Source organism: Anguilla anguilla, chromosome 13, assembly GCF_013347855.1.
Source record: "Anguilla anguilla isolate fAngAng1 chromosome 13, fAngAng1.pri, whole genome shotgun sequence".
Lineage (NCBI taxonomy): Eukaryota > Metazoa > Chordata > Actinopteri > Anguilliformes > Anguillidae > Anguilla > Anguilla anguilla.
This window is the reverse complement of record NC_049213.1, coordinates 27,490,025-27,509,973: the sequence shown is the minus strand read 5'-3', so window position 1 is coordinate 27,509,973 and position 19,949 is coordinate 27,490,025. Positions and strand designations below refer to the sequence as shown.

Here is a 19,949-nt window from a genome sequence, read left to right as displayed (position 1 = left end):
CGAACAATAACGCTTATGTGTCCAACTGCACAAATTCACTGTGGCTCGTTAAGATGTTTGATACAAGCCTAAAATGATCTATAAGAAGGGTTTGTTTTGACAGACAAAGTACAATGTAGCCCAAAAGAGGACTGATATGACACATATCCTGACAGAGGGTGACAAATGGGCAGACTTATGAAAAACTATGCGCAAGAAAATATAATAACTGCTATTCTTCATGGTAGAAATATTTACATTTCACAAAGGCAGCATTGTGGACCAGAGTTTTGGGGAGGGTTCAATTCTCAAACTTGGAGACTTGTCTAAAGGAATTAAGTGTGGCCTAGTTATAATCCAGCAAGAAAGCCTGTAAGGTCACCAAAAACAATTTCAATATGAACAATACAGCTCCATATTGCAGATACCTGTTCACATCTGGTGCCTTACACACATGTAAAGCCCAGATAATAGGAGTCAAATTTTTCATTCGTCAAACATAACCAGAAATTGGCACAGACCAAAATGGTCATATCTGTATAGGTTGCCAGAAATAGTACCCATCAAAATTATTTGCATAAATTAATATAATTTTCCCATGTTTTGAGCATACAATAGCTCAATACCTGTGTTTCACACAGCATTTTTTTCACATCATTATCAAGGGTGGTAATAACTTTGGACAGCACTGCAATCCCAGTTCAAAGGACAATGGCGATGACCATGACTTTTATTAATATTAGGAGGCTGATTAGGGTAATACGGGATTTCTTCTTCCTTTGTGTGTGTTTAAATAAACCCCTTGAAACACATTGTACTCATCCCCTGCTGGCGGCCATTCTGTGCTTGGCCCCTGGCCATTGCTGCTGTACTGATATTCATAATTGCCATGACATTGACAAGGAGGATGAAGATCGGTCTTATTGTTGGAATTATAATCGCAGCAACAACTGTCATTAATATCATTGTCATCATCATCACCATCTTCATCTTGCTTTCACTAAAGGTCAACTGTAACATTAACATCCTAAAGGCTGGCTTTATGTTTTCAAAACCTGGCCGTAAACGAAGGCCAGGACCAGGCTCTCAGAAATTCTCGCTAGCGTAGTCTTTCTGAGCTTCTGAACAAAGGCCTCTTTTGTACGGGAATGGTTATGACAAAGCATAAACCCCAGAAGCTTGTTCTGCCCAAAGGAAGTACCAAACGCACACAATGGCAGAGCACTATGCAGCCACTGTGAACTGGGCTTGCAGTCGTACATTCAGAAGGTCAACACAGCCACCCAACCAGGCAAGCAGACAGCAACAGCCTGTCCTCGCACAGCAGAATATCATGCTGCCTGTCCTATCTGATGGCATTTAAAAGTCAACTGCAGAGAAAGCATTTGTTCTGGAACCTTCTTGAAACAGTCGTGTCGCAGCAACACAAGTCGGGAGTAATTTGCTGTAACATCCGCTATAGTTTTCTTACAGAGCAAAAAAGAGTAGCAGGGAGAGGTCATGCTGACACAATCTTATCTAATGTACATATCTGCGAAAACATGCCTGTACTTTCACACATTTTACAACAGAGAACAACATGAATATGACTAATAAATTTTAAACTATTAAAATACGATAAAAATATTTGTTATTTGACAAATTGAACACAGAAATGACATCACATTTCTGAAAGATTAAGTCCAGCAGCGTGAATGAGAAGTAATAACACAAAAGATCAGAGGGTACAGAGAAAAACGTACAGTGTTTATTCAACTCTAACAGGGTAAATTAAACTCATAACAGATAACATTTGGTCCCACATTCCAGAGTGGGACCAAATGTTATCTGTTAAGAGTTGAATTAACATCTGACATTTTACTGTGTAAATGTTGACATTTTATGCATATTTCACTGACCTGTGTTTTCCTTTAAACTTATCTCCTATTCATTGTTGAGCTGAGCTGATGACCAATAACAGTACCACACATTTTGCCGTTCTGCATATGTATTCACAGAATGCAAAAAATGCAATTTAAAGGAGTGAAATAAATATTAAACTACACTAATAGATTAAATTAATTTTATGTCACTTTATTTGTGAGTTCAAGTAAAAATTGCTTGGCTTCATACACTTTATCTAACATTACAAACGACCACATTGTTCAGGGTTGAACTATAATAGAGGCATAACTCAACATACAATGAGGACTTTGATAAATTTTTGGAGCTGGACCGTGAGACAGCTGGGCTTAAATAGAGTGTAACTTTGATTTCTTGCGAGTCTAGGAGATGTGGGCATTGTTCCACATGAACTGCAGCTAATCGATGCGCGCTGGACTGGGAAGCGTGGAGCACTGCGGCGAGGTAGACGCTTTAAGGAAAACAGCAAAAGGGCAGGACTTGAGCAGACACACATGCCACACATGCTTAAAAAATCTCTGTTTAAAATGATGATTTCATCAGCTGAAAAGTTCTCTGGTGATTTGACCCATACCAAGGTGGCAAAGAATCCAAAGGATCTACCAGCCTTCCAAGGCAGATCTGATGCCACAGCTACTTTAACTGCAGCCAGTCAGGTAAAGCTTACAAGCCAAATAAATCCCCATTGGTGGTCACCACAGGCACTAAGGACTAACTACATCCCAGCTGTGTTAATCAGTGTTAATCAGTGCAAGAACCCTTTCTTTCACAGTTTCTTTTAAAGATGTGCACTTCCACTCCGGGTGTAAATGAGACATTGGGGCTTCAGTGTGTAAAGTGCTTCATCTGTAATTCTGAGTGAGAAATTAAAGTAAATTGCCAAATGTTTTCATAACTGAAGGATACAGCATTAGAAACGGAGGACTATGATTACATCAAGTGACATACTGTGGCCTATATTCCACCAACATTTACCCTTAAATTTGACTTCAGGAAAAACACACTTCTGTTTTGTGTTCACTTTTGTTTCCTCATAAACAGCTTGGTAAGTTCAGCAATCACCAATATTTAATTGCCAGATTATTAGCATTTATTTTCAAGTCAAGGATAATAGTTCAGGATAATAGATTTTTAGTTCAATTGTGGGGAAAAAAAGACAATTAGCCTACATGATTTGTAGTGATGGTATTTGGTAACTGGCATATTTAACTAAAAAGTTGGTGTAAGTATTGTACTGTAGTAATTATTATTATTAACTACTCACCTTTCATAATTAAATTCTGGCATCTAGGCATTTGCTAACAGTGAACTCTACAAGCACAGAGGGAGTTAAGCATTTGGTTTAAAAAAAAAAGTAAACAACCTACCAAAGATATACGGTAGGGTTACAGGCACCAAGCTACAAGATATTTATGAGTGAATACAATACTTACTTTATTGCCTTTAAACCAAAATCAATACAATAAATTGTGGTTAAACTAAAAAAGCCAAGTGGCAGTAATGTATCAGTAATGGCAGTGCATTTGGTAGGGACAGATACTTGGCAAACCAGAGCAGTTTATCTTTTTTCTTTTTTGAGAACAATAACACTACACTCACTGCCTATGATCCTGTAGTCATTATTTCTAAGCATTGTGCTCTTTTCCCTTTAAATATGCCAAAGAATGAAAGCAGCAGGCCTAATTACGAGCATTCTTTGCTGAATTAGTGTTCAGTGTGTGGCAAACTGTGCTTGCCTTTGTCTTGATCCCTAAAGTTATCCCTTACTTATTTCTCAAAGGTTAGAGGTTATTTGGCTAATTAAGGGACCGATCAGTCTTTAGACAAACTCATCTGAGCTTAATGTTTTCACTTTTATGGTCCTGCAGCTCTGCCTGGTACCTCTAAGCTAATTTTGCCTGCCTGTGGAGCTTTAAGAGGGCTCTAATCTAATCATAGACAGGCGGGTTCAAACTGCCCAGCGATCCTGGCCAGACCAGTCCTTTCTGCTGCTAATTCAGACAGTGAAAAATGCATTTAAGCACCTCCTGAATGACAAGAATTTCTTCAGTTTGTCACCTTTGATTCGGCTAGCGTAGCGGCCTAACCTCTGAGAGAGAGGATAAAGATCTAAGGCTGCTGCAGCTCAGATAAAAGAGCTACATTTGCTGGCAGTTCACTAACCCGTTCCCAAACTACTGAGACAAAAGGATGAATTAAGAAATCTGCAAAAGCTGAGTGGAGGTATCAGAGGGATGCAAACATCTGTGTACATCCACCTTTTGTCATTGTGGTTTTTTGTGTGGTTTTGCACTGAAATACACACCCATCTATATACAAATATCAATGCATAAATATATGTAGATATGCATTGAGAGTGTATGACCCGCACATGTCTAGCATGAATTTCAAACCGCAATATCAAAGGCAACGCCATTTTACACATCTTATAGCGAGGCTAGTGTTGTAAATAAAATATAGTTAAAATGGTGTTTTTTAAGGATGCCTAAAATAATGTGCAAATCCAAGTAAGTTTGCTATGAAAAATAATTTGCTCAGCACAGTAGGTTTTCTTTCAACTTATCAACTTTCAACTAATTAGATTTGACTGAGCTGTTAATGGAAGGATGGTATGAGCTTGCACATAATTCACAATTTTATATTTCCTAAATGGCAACAAAATCAAATGCAAGAAAAAATTATCCTCATCAGCAGGTTTATGCACATATTTTTGGCAGCCAAATGCACATCACCTTCATATTCCTTTACCCAGAATCTGCAGCAGATTGTGGGTCCTATTTTGAGGGTGCCAATGAAGTTATCAAACACTAACACCAACAACGCAGCTAATCAAACAAAGGAATGTTCAAGAATGAAATTAAATTAAATTCAATGTTCAGAGATGTAACAAAAAATGTAAAATAAGTTGCAGTGATGTGGTTTCTGCATTCCCTTCAAATGAGAAGTTGTTTATTATTATTATTAGTAGTAGTAGTAGTAGTAGTAGTAGTATTATTTTCATTATTATTATTATTATATGAACACAAAACCTTTCAAAGGCATGTTCGGCATTTATCCTACAAAATTCCAAACGCCTCTATACCAGCGATTATCCACCCACAGGTCATCAGAAACTGAAATAGGAAATCAGAAAACTGTCTGGTCCAATCAAAAAGTAATAAGAAGTAATCTCTATGAGGTAATATCTAAAGTGAATTATTCCTTTAATGGACCTGGCTCTCTCACAGAGGTAATCTGTGAGATATTTGGGTTATCTACAACTACAAAAGTGCTAATTCTGTAGAACTATCAAAAGAGCAAAGAATTTGCAAAGATTATAAAATAGTTTGCTCTAATGTAACCGCATTTGCATAACAAGAGCTTCCCTTGAACCGAGCATGACACTGCTCTTCACCTTTTTCACTTCCAATACAGTCCAGAGATGCATTCTCTCATTGAAATGTGAAAAAGTATGTAAAATGTATGCACAAATAAACAAACAATCTTCCTTTCTTTGTCTCGCTATGTCATGCAACTACATTGGAGAGCGGAACTCTGAATACATCATCCAGATCCAAATTTACTGTTGTTGCAAGTGTATTACTGTGTTTGTCGCCAGGTGTCTAAAAGAACAGGTTCCTGACATTTTTCAGAAATCATTTGAAAATACCGATGCGGCAAGTATCTGCACCAACCAATAACCATGAATGACTGATCCTGCCCCTGTTCCACCGACCAACACGAGCACACAAAACAGGAATAAAAATACCAAACTAATGCACTTACACGGCTCTAAAATTCCAATTCAGTTAACAGCTTAATCACACCTAATTAAAAGCATCTGGAACAAACACCAGAAAACACCGGCACCGGGGTTGGGAAACAATGGCTTAACAGGGGACTTACATGACTTATTATCCATTTAGAAAGCAGGACTGAAACAACAGATTGAGTAAATTACACAACAGCGCTATTCCACTATTCAAACCTGCAGTATTCTGGATGCAAATGCAGTTCATTATTACCACCATTGCTTGCAGTGAGATAGACAGCATGAACAGTGCCCCACCTGTTGAAACAGGCTACAGGAGCAGAGTGCTTGTCACATCTGTAAACTTCATTATGTTCGGTTGTTTCCTTCACGTTAGAGAGAGGCAGTTTTAAGCAAAAAAAAAAAAAAAAAAAAAACAAAAAGAAAAAAAAACAAGTGTGTCCATTGTACTTCAAGAGACTATCACCCAGTGAAGTTCTTCAGTATGTATCACTCCTCCACTTAACATCAATATTTCACCATGAATAAGTTTGGCTGTACGCATATTAACCAATTATGTCATTTTAAACCATGCAGACCCCCATAATCAATCTATTAATCACTGTTCCGGGCAAATTCCATTGACACAAAATGTCTTCATTTAAGCCGTCACATTTCAATAGCATTTCCATGGTCATTCTGATAACAAAGGAGAATTGCAGTCCAAGGAGCATCTGCATTGATTGTATATTTTAAATCAATTGTCAAACTACTTCTTTTGAAGAATGATGCAATAAAACTGTTTTCTCAGCCACTTGACAGTGGCTTCAGTAATTTGGAGGGAAAATTAAACGGCAACTTCTCAATGAGTGATAGGGCAGTTGTAACGGGCTGGCTACAGCAATTATGTGCGCAACATTTCTGAAATTGTATTAAAGTTAGGTTATTGCAAATGAGGCATCGCCAATTCGGCCGGCATCTGCGGTGCATGTCTGTGGAGAAGGCAAACTGTTTGAGAAGTGTGGCTACAATAACCGATTGCTTCGCTTGGATCTTCGCGTTTCATTAGCTGCACATTTTCACTCAAAAATTCCAGCCTCTTAAGCTGTCAGCTCCCCTTTGAAGTCACACTGGAAAGCTGATGGAATCGTGCAGTTGATAATGACTGTTGCTGGCCTTCTTTCTATATGCTTTAATAGAAGAACACGTATATACGTGAAAGCAGGACCCTTCAAACAAAATGCAAAATGCATGCAACAACATGCAACAACTGCTGTTCACAGTTCACTGCATACCTACCTAAATACTCTATCTACGTACAGAGAAAACATGCATCCTTTGATGTTGCTCAAGTGTTCATATGATTCCTGCACTTCATTCAGTGAGACGAGACCTGACACTGGCAGTGGGTGGCCATCTGTACATTTGGCATGAGTAAGCAATAGAACTGAGCCCACAAGCTCACCTCAGTGGTTTGGAAATTCAATTATTTTGATTTGTCCATGGCACGCATGGTTGACATTATCAAGATCATTTTGCTTTATGCCTTTATACCGATGCAATTCTGTGAGTACAAGAATTCTTTTTCCATGGTGGAATTCAACAACCAAGAAAAAAAATGGCCACATAAATTAGATAAAAGGAACAGAAAGTGCTAACATGGAAGAATAATTACATGATTTGGAACTGTCGACAGTTCCATAAAGTTGTTATACACTCAAATGCTATTACATACAAAGGTCACCACAGTAGTGGTCATAGCTGTATACAGATTATCAAGACTATTCTATGGTATTTAAACCTGCTCAATGAAAAAAACAATTTAAAACCAGCTTGTGTGATTGAATGACTACTAAAGAATAATTAAAATGGAGTAAGAATAAAGGAGTGGCACAATCTATGAATAAATAAAAAGCATTACTTGCTGAAAATCAACCTATAAAGATCTCTGTTCCTGGTTTGTGTTTATTAAATGATACTGATTTGAGATCACCTAATCAATTAATAATTTGACCAAATCATTCCTTACGGCCACAAAAATGTAATTTGAAAAACTGAAGTTGAAAAATCGCAAAACATCTATGTCTAAACTCAAGTAAAATGCCAGTTCAGATAATTCTTTCAGCTGTGAAGATTGATCTGAATTTAATACAATTTAATTTTGTCTAAAATGTTGTGCACGTGGTGTGAAATATTGCACACAAATGGCATCGATTTTATGTCTGTACATTTGTACCAGTCATACAAATATAGCAAGCACCAGTATTTGTTCCCTTTCATTTTAAAGAATTCAGTGATGACCTACAACACAATTAAAAGTTCTAAAATAATACCATCAGTTTTCACTGTCAAAATTTGCATATTCATTAAGGAAAATTGTCAAGTGCCGAACATTTACATTTCCACAGTCTGCTGTGAATGTCAGTTCCCATTAAGATTCATTGCTCTGTTCATTTTAATCTATGACAACGGAATTGAATAATTTGCAAAAGCAATCCACAGACATTGTGCACACTCAAAGCAATTCTTACCAGATCACGTTAGTAGGGTGTATTCTTGGCTGCATATTCATTTTTGAAGTAATTACAACATTGTATCCTCCACAGAAATACGAGCATCAGTTTGTAGTCCACCGGACGACCAAAGAATCAAAGCAGTGAAAAGACGTCAGTGTAGCTGAGCAAATAGGATTAAACTTGTCTAATGCCAAAAGGCTGGAAATACAGCCTGCATTAAGAGGAATTCTCTCTAGAAAGCTAATCCCCATATGGATTTGAGCACAGTTCATTTGCGAGGGCTAGAATTTTTCTCCTACATTCTAGCACGTTTGGCAAAATCAGTTACAAAGTTTACTAATGACAAAGTTAAAAAATATTTTTTTTAAAACACACCATCACTCCACAATACAAGAATTCAGCATCATCTCCCACCTGCTAGTATCCACCAAACCCAAAGGCCACTGTGGCAGACGAGACAAAGACCAGAGCAGGACTCCAGACTGGAGGACCAGTTAAAATGACTAAAGCACATTTCCCAGGTGTGGGAGGCTGCAGGGCGGTACCCAGAGGAAGGTGGGCTTTACCTTGAGAACTTCCATAGGGACTTGGGCATTGGGAGCCAGGCCGGGGGGCGAGCTGACGTTGATGGCGGGGGTCTGGGGGCCGGGGGTGCGCTGCTGCTGCAGGAACTGCGAGGCCTGCTGTCTCTGCTGCTCCCGCCGCTCCTGCTCCTGAAGCTGCTCCCTCATCAGCTGCTGCCGCAGCAGGATCCGCGAGGTCATCGCCGACGCGCTCGACGCGCTCTTGGGGGAGCCATGCTGCTCCGACGGATTACTGCAGCCCCCCAGGACAGGGAACGGAGCACGGGAGGGGTGGTGGGGGGGGGGGGGGGGAGAAGAGAAGAGAACAGCAGAGGCACTGAGATTAGGACACAAACACCAGAGCCAGGTAATTTAATTATTCTGAGACGCGCAGCTTTAACAAGATGGGCAACGCCTCAGAGTGTCACTTTTAGGCAGATGGCAAGATGGCGAGAGATCAGAAAGGAGAGCATTCAAGAAACAGACATACAGATGGAAGAATAAATATAAATGAGGCTTACTGAAATTGGAAAACATTATGGTAAATAATCATTGTACCGTAGTTACAAACTTCATCATTCAAAGAAATTAAATGCACAGGAAGTCTTCCTTTTAACAACAGCTTGCAAACTGAATAATCTAGACTGGATGGCTAGACCAACACCATTTATTTTCTGAATGGGAATACCATGTCAAATTAATGACAGAACTCAGAGGTTCTCTACTCATTTTCTGCATGTTTCATTAGTCGAGGCTATTTCCATACCTCCCATTCCTTGCCACTAAGCAGATAACTTTGCTAGGGACGCTGGGACGAATGCGCGCGGTTCTAGAGTACGTGCCACCCACATTTTCACATGGCTGGAGCTTCGTTCAGCACTTTGACCTCCAAGGCTTGGTGAGAGTAGGGTAGGCCCCACTGTGACCTGCTTAACCCAACACAAGGTCCCACTTCTCACACTCAAACACTTCTGGGCCAATAGCTACCCTAACATCAAAACCACAACTCAACCGCATAAAGCTGCCCTCATGCAAGGCCGAGCATTACCGCGCTAGCTCTCTGCAGCCTAATCCTATGGCGCTCCAGAAGCATTTATCAATCACGGTTTAATTAAACTTTCTCAGAGTTCAGAAAATGCTGTGAAGAGTTAGCCAGAATTTGACTTATTTAGAGTATACATGTTTTGAGCCAAAGAAATGTGGTACCGTGCATATTACAAGCATGGATCATACACAAGCATTTTGGATTTACGCAGGTATTTTGGATTTTATTCACGCATCTCCTCCCTCCCACTCCCCACTCCCCCAGCCCCCCCTCCAGCATTAAATTTAGAACAATGATTTTCCAGGCAGAACCCTCCAATCACAAAATAAAGAGGATCGTGCTGTGTGGAAGCTGTCGAGACGAGGCATTCCCTCAGAGTGATCCTTTTGATAAGGCTTTCCAGCCAATGCAGCTGTGCAATAATCGTACTAATTAGCCGCTCAAGTCAGATGCAGACCTGGCTCACAGCGGCCCTGGTATTTCCATAGATTTACAATAGCGTAAGCCTTATTTAAGATAATTGCATCACCTGCACACATGAACTTTTTGACTTTAATTTACATGGTCTGCCAAAGACCTATGAGGCCCCAGCTTCAGGTTCCTCTCACTTGGGCTGATTCACTAACTGCGATTGCATTTAGCCTGAATTTCTGCAACTCAACTACAACCACGATGAGCAACTAAAGGCATGTAATTGATGAAATGTTTCACATCAAACAGATGATTATCATTTTAAAAGCACTGCTGGCTGTATACATTTGTGCAATGAGGGAAAAGTCAAATATATATTAACAGGGAAGACCCTGCCTGTCAGACAATAATGAAATGGAAGAAATTCAGCAAGACTGCGGTATAAAGAATTCGAGTAGAATCCAATCACACAAATATGAAATTTTAAGGTGCAAGAACCACATTAGCAGGAGATGTGAAGAAAACATGGCATGATGGCAAGAACGAAATGAAAACAGAGAGAAGACACACTTTGCTGTGCGCTTTTCCATGTGTGGGGTGTGTGGCGTTGCCTTTGAGAGTGTACCGGGGGAGTGTGTGCCATGTCAAAACTGGCACGGGTTCCAAAAGAATCTGATTCTATTAACCTGACCAGCTTCCATTTCTATGGCGATACTGCAGCGTCTCCCTCAAAATTCCATATTTGAAATAGATTGTTTGTGGCTTAGTTATAGGTTTAGGGATGAAGGTATACCTACAGACTAGCACAAGCAGCAATGCACACAGAATGTTACAGGCTATCTACAAACAGTAATGTTGACACTGATGCCTCATTAAATCACTTTGAACCCATTTACCCTTACCTCCTGTCCCTTTAGAGTCAACAAACTCCACATTAAGTCAACAAACTCCTAACACTCACTGCTGATGGAGAATATTGCTAAAGTAATATTGGGTATAAGTCACATATTAGGCTAGTTGGTGAATCCTGCAATTGACTACAAAATATCTGTAGTGTGACAGTGTGGTGGTGGGGGGGAGGGGGGGATTGGTCTTCTCCGTAAATAGGCTACTTGACAGAGACAATCTGCAGTAGTATTTTAGTCTCCCAGACTTTCCAGTGTTAATATATTTAAACCTGGAGGTCAGATATTAGATGCTTACATACCTAATGTGATCATATGAACTGACTTGGATCAACAGAAATTAGGCCTATAAAATTCAGTCAGGAGCTACAAAAATTCCCCTAAGAATAGCAGTTGTCCTTCTCCCACCCACATTGTTTTTTTACAAAAAAAGAAGAAAACAAAAACACAAAAAACAAATAGACTGTTATGTTAACATAAGGTTTTCAAATGCTGCATACTTATTGAACACAAATAAGTAGTCACTGTACCACCAATGCAGGTGAAAACAGGAAGTGAAGCCGTGAAGCCAACATAAACTTCCAGCAGGGGGTGCTAATGTTGGTAATGTTTACTTTCAAGCGGTGAGCAAACCAAAGAAGTGGTGTTATACAAACAGTACTTACTGTACACACATGCCACTCTCTAATGTGAACTTACTATGCTGGCTCTTATGAGCGATGTCCTGTGCAATTTCCACAAAAGTGCAGTCTCATACGACTCCCTCTAGGAATCTGGCTATAATGATCCTGGGATTTTGCACTTGACAGGCCTATATTTAGTATGGTATTACTGATCCAGAGCGACATTAATGTGATGAACACAGGTGCAAACATATATCAGCCCCCTGTTCTAATGAAGGGGCAGACACTCAACAAGACCAGCTCTATTTATCCAGTACAACCTTAGTACACACAAGCACACACACACACACACACACACACACACAAACACATGCACACACACACACACGCGCACGCACACACACACTTCAAACACTGAGAGCAATGTTGATCCAGTGCAAATTAGTAACGATGAATGACCTTTGGAACTCGTATGGCACCTCATGCAGAAGTTAAAATTATGTTTGGGTCATGACATAAAAGTAAATGTGTAAGAACAGTCGGCTGCCAGATGCACTTTACATAAATAGTTCCCTGTATTATTCTGCCTGACGTCTCATTTAGGGTCCGCTTTGGACAGGACACCCTCCCTTTTTCACCTCCATTTCTCCTATACACATGGAGGCAGTGAACCTCAGGGGTCACAAAAGACAAAAAGACACCTAACAAAATCCTTCAATTGAAAAGTCAAAACACAAGTGAAAGATAACCCTATTACTTTGTGTGTATGAGAAAATTTACAATTCATCAACTGAGTCATTTTATATTTTATAAATTATTACCTAATCACCATTGTCCCAATCATTTTCACAAACTGTGAGAAAAACACATCCGCACTGAGCAGGAAAGATGTTCTTAATTTTGCATTGGGAAAATAACTATTTTTATACAATTACAATACAACCATTTTGGTTTCTCTGGCCTATATACATGTAGTGTACACCCCTGCAAGTGCACAAGTTTGCACATATTCAGAGACCACACAACTATGTTAAATGTCATAGTTTAATAGAACTGACAAACTTCCTGTTCTTGTATCCAAGAAACTGCCAGCTATTTCAAGCTATCATTTCTACATAGCACACAGTAACTCTATAAATAGATAAGACATTTTGGTATGGTCTGGGAGTAATTTTCCACTTCTGCCAGTGTGATCGTGTCACACCTCCACACACTCTCTCTGTTAGTAAACACAATGTTCGCACAGTCCTCTAGAGCCCCTCCCACAACTATGCAGACGACCCAACCAATCACTGCTCGGCTCAGAGGGCGGCCGCTGCCTCGGGAGCCACCCACCACTCCTGATGACACCTCAGAGAGAGAACGAGGTGCTTTATTGTGCTTTGCATATTTCTCTCCTCATCCAAGATCTAAAGAGAGATATGAATACATTTACATCCTGTGGGATGGTTTTTCATTTTACAAATGCAGGCTGTACAACAATAAGCAAATGATGAAGAAAAAACAATTACAGTATAGACGTGCACACACAAACACACAACACACACAGCATTATTGTAAATGTGCATGTGTGCATGCGTGTGTGTACACAAATACAAATACAACATAGGTGACAAATTGAAATATGTGAAATAACCATCTACAGTGCATCAACGATTATGATTTTTAACTAAATTAAATTAGCTCAAAATGAAAGAACAGTAAGAAGGTCAAGTTAGCTCATTAACAAAACAAAACAAACAGCTAAGTCTTAAGCACAGGAAACAACAAAAATAATATACTTCCACAAAGCTTCAAAATGATTGTACTTACATTAAATGATGAGAAGCTTGCAATCAAAGATCTCAAGTGTTTATATTCGGGAAAAATACATCAGTACAGGAGATCAGTCAGTGGGAAACAATCCTACCACTGAGAAAACTGAAGTACCAACTGCCCAGCGAACCCATGCCCTGTGCTTCGCTCCTGATAGTGTGAGACTACTGCTGCCTGCCTTACATTACAGCAGAGATGGCTGCGCAGTGAAGTCATGATGATTCATGACAGGTTTACTGAACATTGCAACTGTTCCCCCACTTACTTTTAGTACAATATTTCCTCTTCTGATAAAATAGACAAGATAAAATATTTTACAAGAAATATTTTATCTCAGGGAGCTACAGTAAATTTCACCCTTACCAAAATACTGTAACTCTGGAAATCGGACACTCTCCATGGTACACGTTACCCAGACAAGCTAACTCTTTCTTAAACTGAACAAAAGTAAGCAGTTTAGCTGGGTCGTGCACAGAAAGCTCTAGAAACACTGATCTGCTCTGACACTGAAGGACCATGTCAGGCAGGGCAGAGGGCAGCACAAGCCTTACAATAGAGATGCCCAACCCTCATCCTGGAAGGAACAATAAACCCAATAAACCAGATCAGGTAAATTAACCATCTATACACAATATAGCCTACATACAGTACCTCCTAAATGACCGAAGGCCTTGCAGAATCTACAAATACTGTACACTAATGTATGCACAATGCATACTCCATTATGACCTACACACAATATACACAGTACATCCTATACAGCAGCTGTGCTTACTCTGGGCAGTGGATGCCAGATTAAACTCAAACATTCATTCCATTATATGGCACATCTACAGACTGTAAAATCTGCACAGGTAATGCATCGGAGTCTACGGATCCACTACACAGTTCACTCAGAGGAGAGCACCTGCCAAGAGCTACAGACAAACTCACAGAATGGAAGACACTGGCGGTTACGCACGTGCATGGAAACTACCACACGACCACTCAAAAGCTGTAAAACACCATTGCATAAGCACATCGCAGTGTGGCAAACCCAATTCTCCAATACTCACACACACAGACAAACACACAGCGAGCGATTTGTCTCCAATGCACACACATGTTTATTGACACAGTGCCCATAGCATTTAAAATATGTGAGGAAGGGGAGAAATGTCAGACATCCATCATCAGCGTAATTACAGTGTAGCAGTAAAGGGTATCTAATTTTACAGTCATTCTGAGGCTTGGCGGCTCTGTGAGCTTAGCGGCCGTAGACTGTCTGAGGGCAGAGCGTGAGCTTTAGAGCATCCCGATTTCTGAGATCTGGCTTCGTCATGAAGTCTGCGAAATAAAAATGAACTTCACATAAGGAAACTTAAGTTGCACACGGGAAGATTCTGGAATTTCACTCGCATTAGACAGAGGGTCTGAATTTGTCCATCATATCACTCACACAGGGAGGGAAGCCATGAAAGGAATGCATTCAACACACAGCATAAACATCATTAGGGTGTGTCATTTTCTAATCTGTACTGATAAATGTTGTAAGATATGGCTGTCAACCAATAAACATTAGCAACTATGAATGGGTCCCTTATAACCCATGTATGAAACATTCCACATGGAGTAATATGCTATGATAGACAGCATATCAGAGAAAGGGAAAGAAAAAGCAAGGTGACCAAGCTATTGCATTTCTCAGTCTGGGAGCTGATTTCCATGGGTCAACATTTACACAACCCCTGTATGAAGATAGGAGACACAGTGAACACCGTTTGGCTGAAAGAAACATGCTCAGGGTTTTGTTTAGCATTACGGGGGAAGGACGAGGTTTGCCCGCTTTGAGCATGCCCAGTATGAATGTGACATGTCAACCTGCCACGGAAAAGGACCACTCCAGCCAAACCAACTCATAGCCTCAGAAGGCCCCCTCAGAAAGGACAGCTAAGCATGTGTTACAGTCTTTCTGCTGTAAACTGAGCTGATAAGATGAGTAGGCCACAGAACATGGCGGAATGTGTCCTGTCTGAGCATGGGGACGTTTTGTGTCACACTGATGGGCCACGGCGAGAAGGAGAGGTCAGATACACACTAGAAGCTCTCCTGCGCAGCCAGCACTGTGAAATCCCATCCTGTCAAGAAAACTGGCAGCTCACTGAGAACCATATGCTTCAAAAGCAAAGCCAGCCAGTTTTTCCACACATCAAAAATGACAGACAGATGTGTAAATCCATACCGTCACACCATCAACTGACACCAGCCTCCATGCAGGCATCACCTACAGAGAATAAGTCTCTGTGACACACAGGGCCATATCCACAAGCATCTAGGTGAAATATGGTGAACTATGAAAGGAAGAATTAATATGTGGTAACACATATCATTTCTTCCTTTGATTCACCACATTTATAAATAGTAACCGTATTACAAAACGTATTACTGTAAACACATTTACCCCATAATTCAAGTTTAATGATTGCAACATTTGTGCAACATCTCCTCCCACATAAGAAAGAATCATGGTGAGATGATCAGTCTGTGGTGGAAATGGCCCAGGGATCAAGACGAGATGCCTTCTGCTCTGTTGTGCCACAAGAGGGCTGTCCACTAGAGGGCACACTCCAGTTTAGTGGTTACAATTCTGAAGGTATTTGTCACAGTACAAAGTCAAATGGAAAGCCTTAAATTAGACCATGCAGGATAATTGAGAGCATTATACAGGCAGGATCAAGGCAAAATGTTTTCAGTGGAGATGGAAATTCATCACCTCCCCCCCCCCCTTTAGTCAGGATTCCACATCACTGCTGGCTGATTTTTTTCTGAAATGGAGCATGATTTTACATTCATTCTTCATGCTGTAGTTAGACCATTACTTTTATTAACTTTGTGTGGTTTGGGCTAAACTCTGATGGTCACCCCTTTAGTTTAAAATTGGTAAAATCCTCTGCCAAATGATGCACATTCTTGCAGGGCAGTACCTCATTTGCTCGGTGCATGTGCTGGTCAAATTGCTTCATGCAATTACTTCATTACATTACAGCTAATGCTGCTGCAGGGTGATTGGAAGAGGGTGCGACAGCGCTTTCAATAAACAACATGGAGCAAAACCACAGGCAGAATCCCATTCGTTTTACATACTACTAAAGTAGAGAGGGGCATGGCACAAACATTTAATAGAAATGTCCATGGATAAAAACTTTTTTTAAGAAAAAGTGCAATGCATCGTTATCTTATTGTTACAAAATTTTAGGATTAGAATCCAGAACGTCAGTCTCTTTTGTAAATGGTGGTACTCATGACTGAAATCTGACTGCAGCTCTGATCTTAGCCTGGGACTGTGGGTCTGCCTGTACGTTCTGCACATTCTGCCTTCTGCAAACAGAGGCGAGCTCTGTCACTTCTTAACATGTCTGAACTTGTCCTACATCCAGCACTAGAGTTCTACATTTTTAGATTTGTTAGATTTGAAATTTTGACACAGTACCAGCAATTCACTGCATTCTGATTCTGCTAATGAACTGTTTTCATTTTAATTATTTGCTTATCGTTTGCTCCCTAGTGCAGGGTGAGAAACATAATTTAAACAGTATACATCACACATTAATAAAACGGGATAATCACAAAGGGATTCAGGTTTGGCCCCTCAGCCAAGGGGCCAACAGCAGCACCCTCCCGGGGGAATGAGACTCCCACCTTCTGATCACAAGTCTAGCTCCTTACCCACAATACCACGCTGCTTCCTCTACAAATGGTGCATGCAGCATTGCTCCAAATCAAGTGATTCTGAAATGCAGAATAAATGTTTAGCATCCAACATGATTGCCCCCCAAAAGGCAAGGTGAGACTACCTTAGCAGGAAAGGGCTTGCATGGAAACCTCAACCAGTGCCAATTACACATATTGTGCAGCAGTGTCATAATAAATCCATGGCTGACCTGAGCTGAAGTGATCTACTTTGTCAGTTGATATGGGTTTAGTTGATAGTATTGCTGAGCACATTAGCACAATCAAAGAGAGAATAGCGTACACACACACACACATTCATCATACATTCATAATTACAATTTTCTGGTCAATCACCAAACTGTACCACACCAATGCAATAATGTTCATTGCATTGATGTGCAATAAAGTACCAACTTCACTTAGTTTTTTACATTTAGATTAAGGTTTTGCGGTTGATAAAGTTGTAATATACATTTACATTTTTGCAAAATGCATATAGTACATAAACACGGACCTTACCTTGTTATTTTATCATTTGCTGTTCACAGTACAGTAGTTTGCCTCAGCCTTTCAGTGGAAACCGCTAGGACTGTGGGGGCCTATATAAGCACATACTGTGTCATTGCTTCCTCAAGATGACAGAGTTAAGGCCTGCTCTCTGTCATCCCCTCTCCCTTTTTTTTTCTGAAGCAAGGAGACAAAATTAATTACGTTTCTACACATCAACCAAAACGTTTCATTTCTTGTTTAAAATGGTGCTAATGAGGACGTTTAATGACAAAAGCAGTCTTGATGAGTACCTGCTGGAGCCGACCATCCAAACATCCACACAGTTTACAGCATCACCAACAAATCAGTCTCTACTGCAGTGCCATGCAAGACTGCAAGGAACATCCCATGTAACCGACTTCCCCTTTACAGATCGCAGTGGAGAAACAAGAATGCCCTGCATGAGTCTCGATTATGTGTGCTCAGCACTGGTTCTGCACAGGGCCACATGGACTTGGACAGAGAGTACACACTGTTCAGAATGGGGCTCGCCTGTGTGTGTCAACTCGGCAGAAAACAGAAAACGCCACAGAGACCGCGGTAAAGTCGGCATGTTCGCACCTACGGGTGTCTCTAGCTATTAAACTGTAATTCAGAAGCCTGCATGAGTCTTTTCAGATGGAATCTCACAATGGAATTTTAAAGCTATATCGCACTCATCCCAGTACATACTACAAGCGGTAGGCTGCATACACAACCTACAACATAGCACTGATACAAGGCTTAGTCTTCTGTGACTAAGCCAGAGAGAACAGACTTCAAATGTATTTTTAAGAATCCTCATGAGTTTGACTCAACAATGTCCACATCAGATTATATTTTTGTAATGTGATTGCTGGAAAAAATCTATTGGATATTGTCAATATGCCCTGTGGTTTCAAAAAACAGGAAGTGAGAGATGTGACTCAAGTGTTTCCATCTACTAATTGGGCCTAAAAATACATCCCTTTGTTCCAGCCTCCTGTGTGTTTCTTCACCTTCCTCTGTGAAATATCCCACAAATCTGCCTCTCCACACTCTTCAGCACTTAAGAGTCTTCAACACTCTCAGAGGTAGGGTGAGAGAACAGCTCCATCAGCATAATTCACATTATTCTCAGAAATGTCATTATCGGGTACCTTATCTACACTTTCCAAGGGATTTCATTAACCTATGATGAAGGTCATCCAGAAAGCAATGCCCTACCTATCCTATAATGATGATGATGATGATGATAATAATAATTATAATAATAATAGTAATAATAATAATAATAACAACAATATAACATTATATAACAATAATACCATTAGCAGTAATATTATTAGAAGCAAAGAGTGTACATAGGAACTGGAGAGGGCAGAAGGGGCCAGGCAGTGAAGCCTAGGAAGTAATGGGAAACTCTACTGTGCATGTTCAGGGCAAAAGAGCTTGCTGCCCATTGAATTCAATGTAGAAAACCAAGCTGATTATTTTTATGCATTCATTTAAATTTTACAAGACATCAGGGGGGTATCGGTCACTGAATTTAACAAATATTTGATAGAAAAGTAACAACTTCCATCTATTTGATTTTGTTAATGAAAATTAGATTGAACTGAGGTTTGACTGAAATTTTGAAGACCAACTTCAACAGACCCAAACTTATATTTGGGGTTTTATTGAATGCGGCACTAAAGCTAGCTAAACATATCGTCTTTGCATATAACGCCCAGACAAATAACACCGACAAGACAGTGAAAACCAGCAAGTCTGCAGTAAGGACTTTCATTAAAAATTCATTAACCTGGCTGAAAGTGAAAAGTTCTCCGGGTTACAGTGATAATGTTATGCAAGTGTTAAAATGATCTACACTGAAGTACCAACAGTAGAAGCAGAAATAACACAAAACATCATCATTCATTTTAACCCACAATAAATTATGTTACTCAAACAACAACAAAAAATGTTACAAAAAATGTGATACAGTGTGACTGTACAATACAGCATTCATATTTCAAATGGATCTATTCTAAGTCATCTATCAGACTATTAATAAGCATATTCACCAACAAACAGTGAGAAATGCAGGCTTTTCAATGGCAATGCTTTAGGTGTGAAACAGGCATGTTTTAGAGGCTTGATTAGCCAAGCACATGCTGATAGTGCTTGCTATCAAATTCCTTACAATAACAGCAATCTCCAACAAGCTGAGAAGCACAAACATGATCACTGGCCAATT

General features: G+C 40.0%; 1 protein-coding gene across 4 annotated transcripts in view; it reads right to left on the bottom strand.

The window, feature by feature from the left end:
- Window positions 1–19,949, bottom strand: part of mitfa (melanocyte inducing transcription factor a) — a 45,993-nt gene that overhangs the window by 18,863 nt on the left and 7,181 nt on the right. For 2 of the 4 annotated variants that reach the window (XM_035388235.1, XM_035388236.1), the window contains exon 2: window positions 8,694–8,943. In XM_035388235.1, coding sequence (XP_035244126.1) covers window positions 8,694–8,943 — 250 coding nt within the window. Of the gene's footprint in view, window positions 1–8,693; window positions 8,944–13,486; window positions 13,594–17,719; window positions 17,881–19,949 lie in introns of those variants that run through there. The other 2 variants (XM_035388237.1, XM_035388238.1) reach the window with 2 other exon arrangements.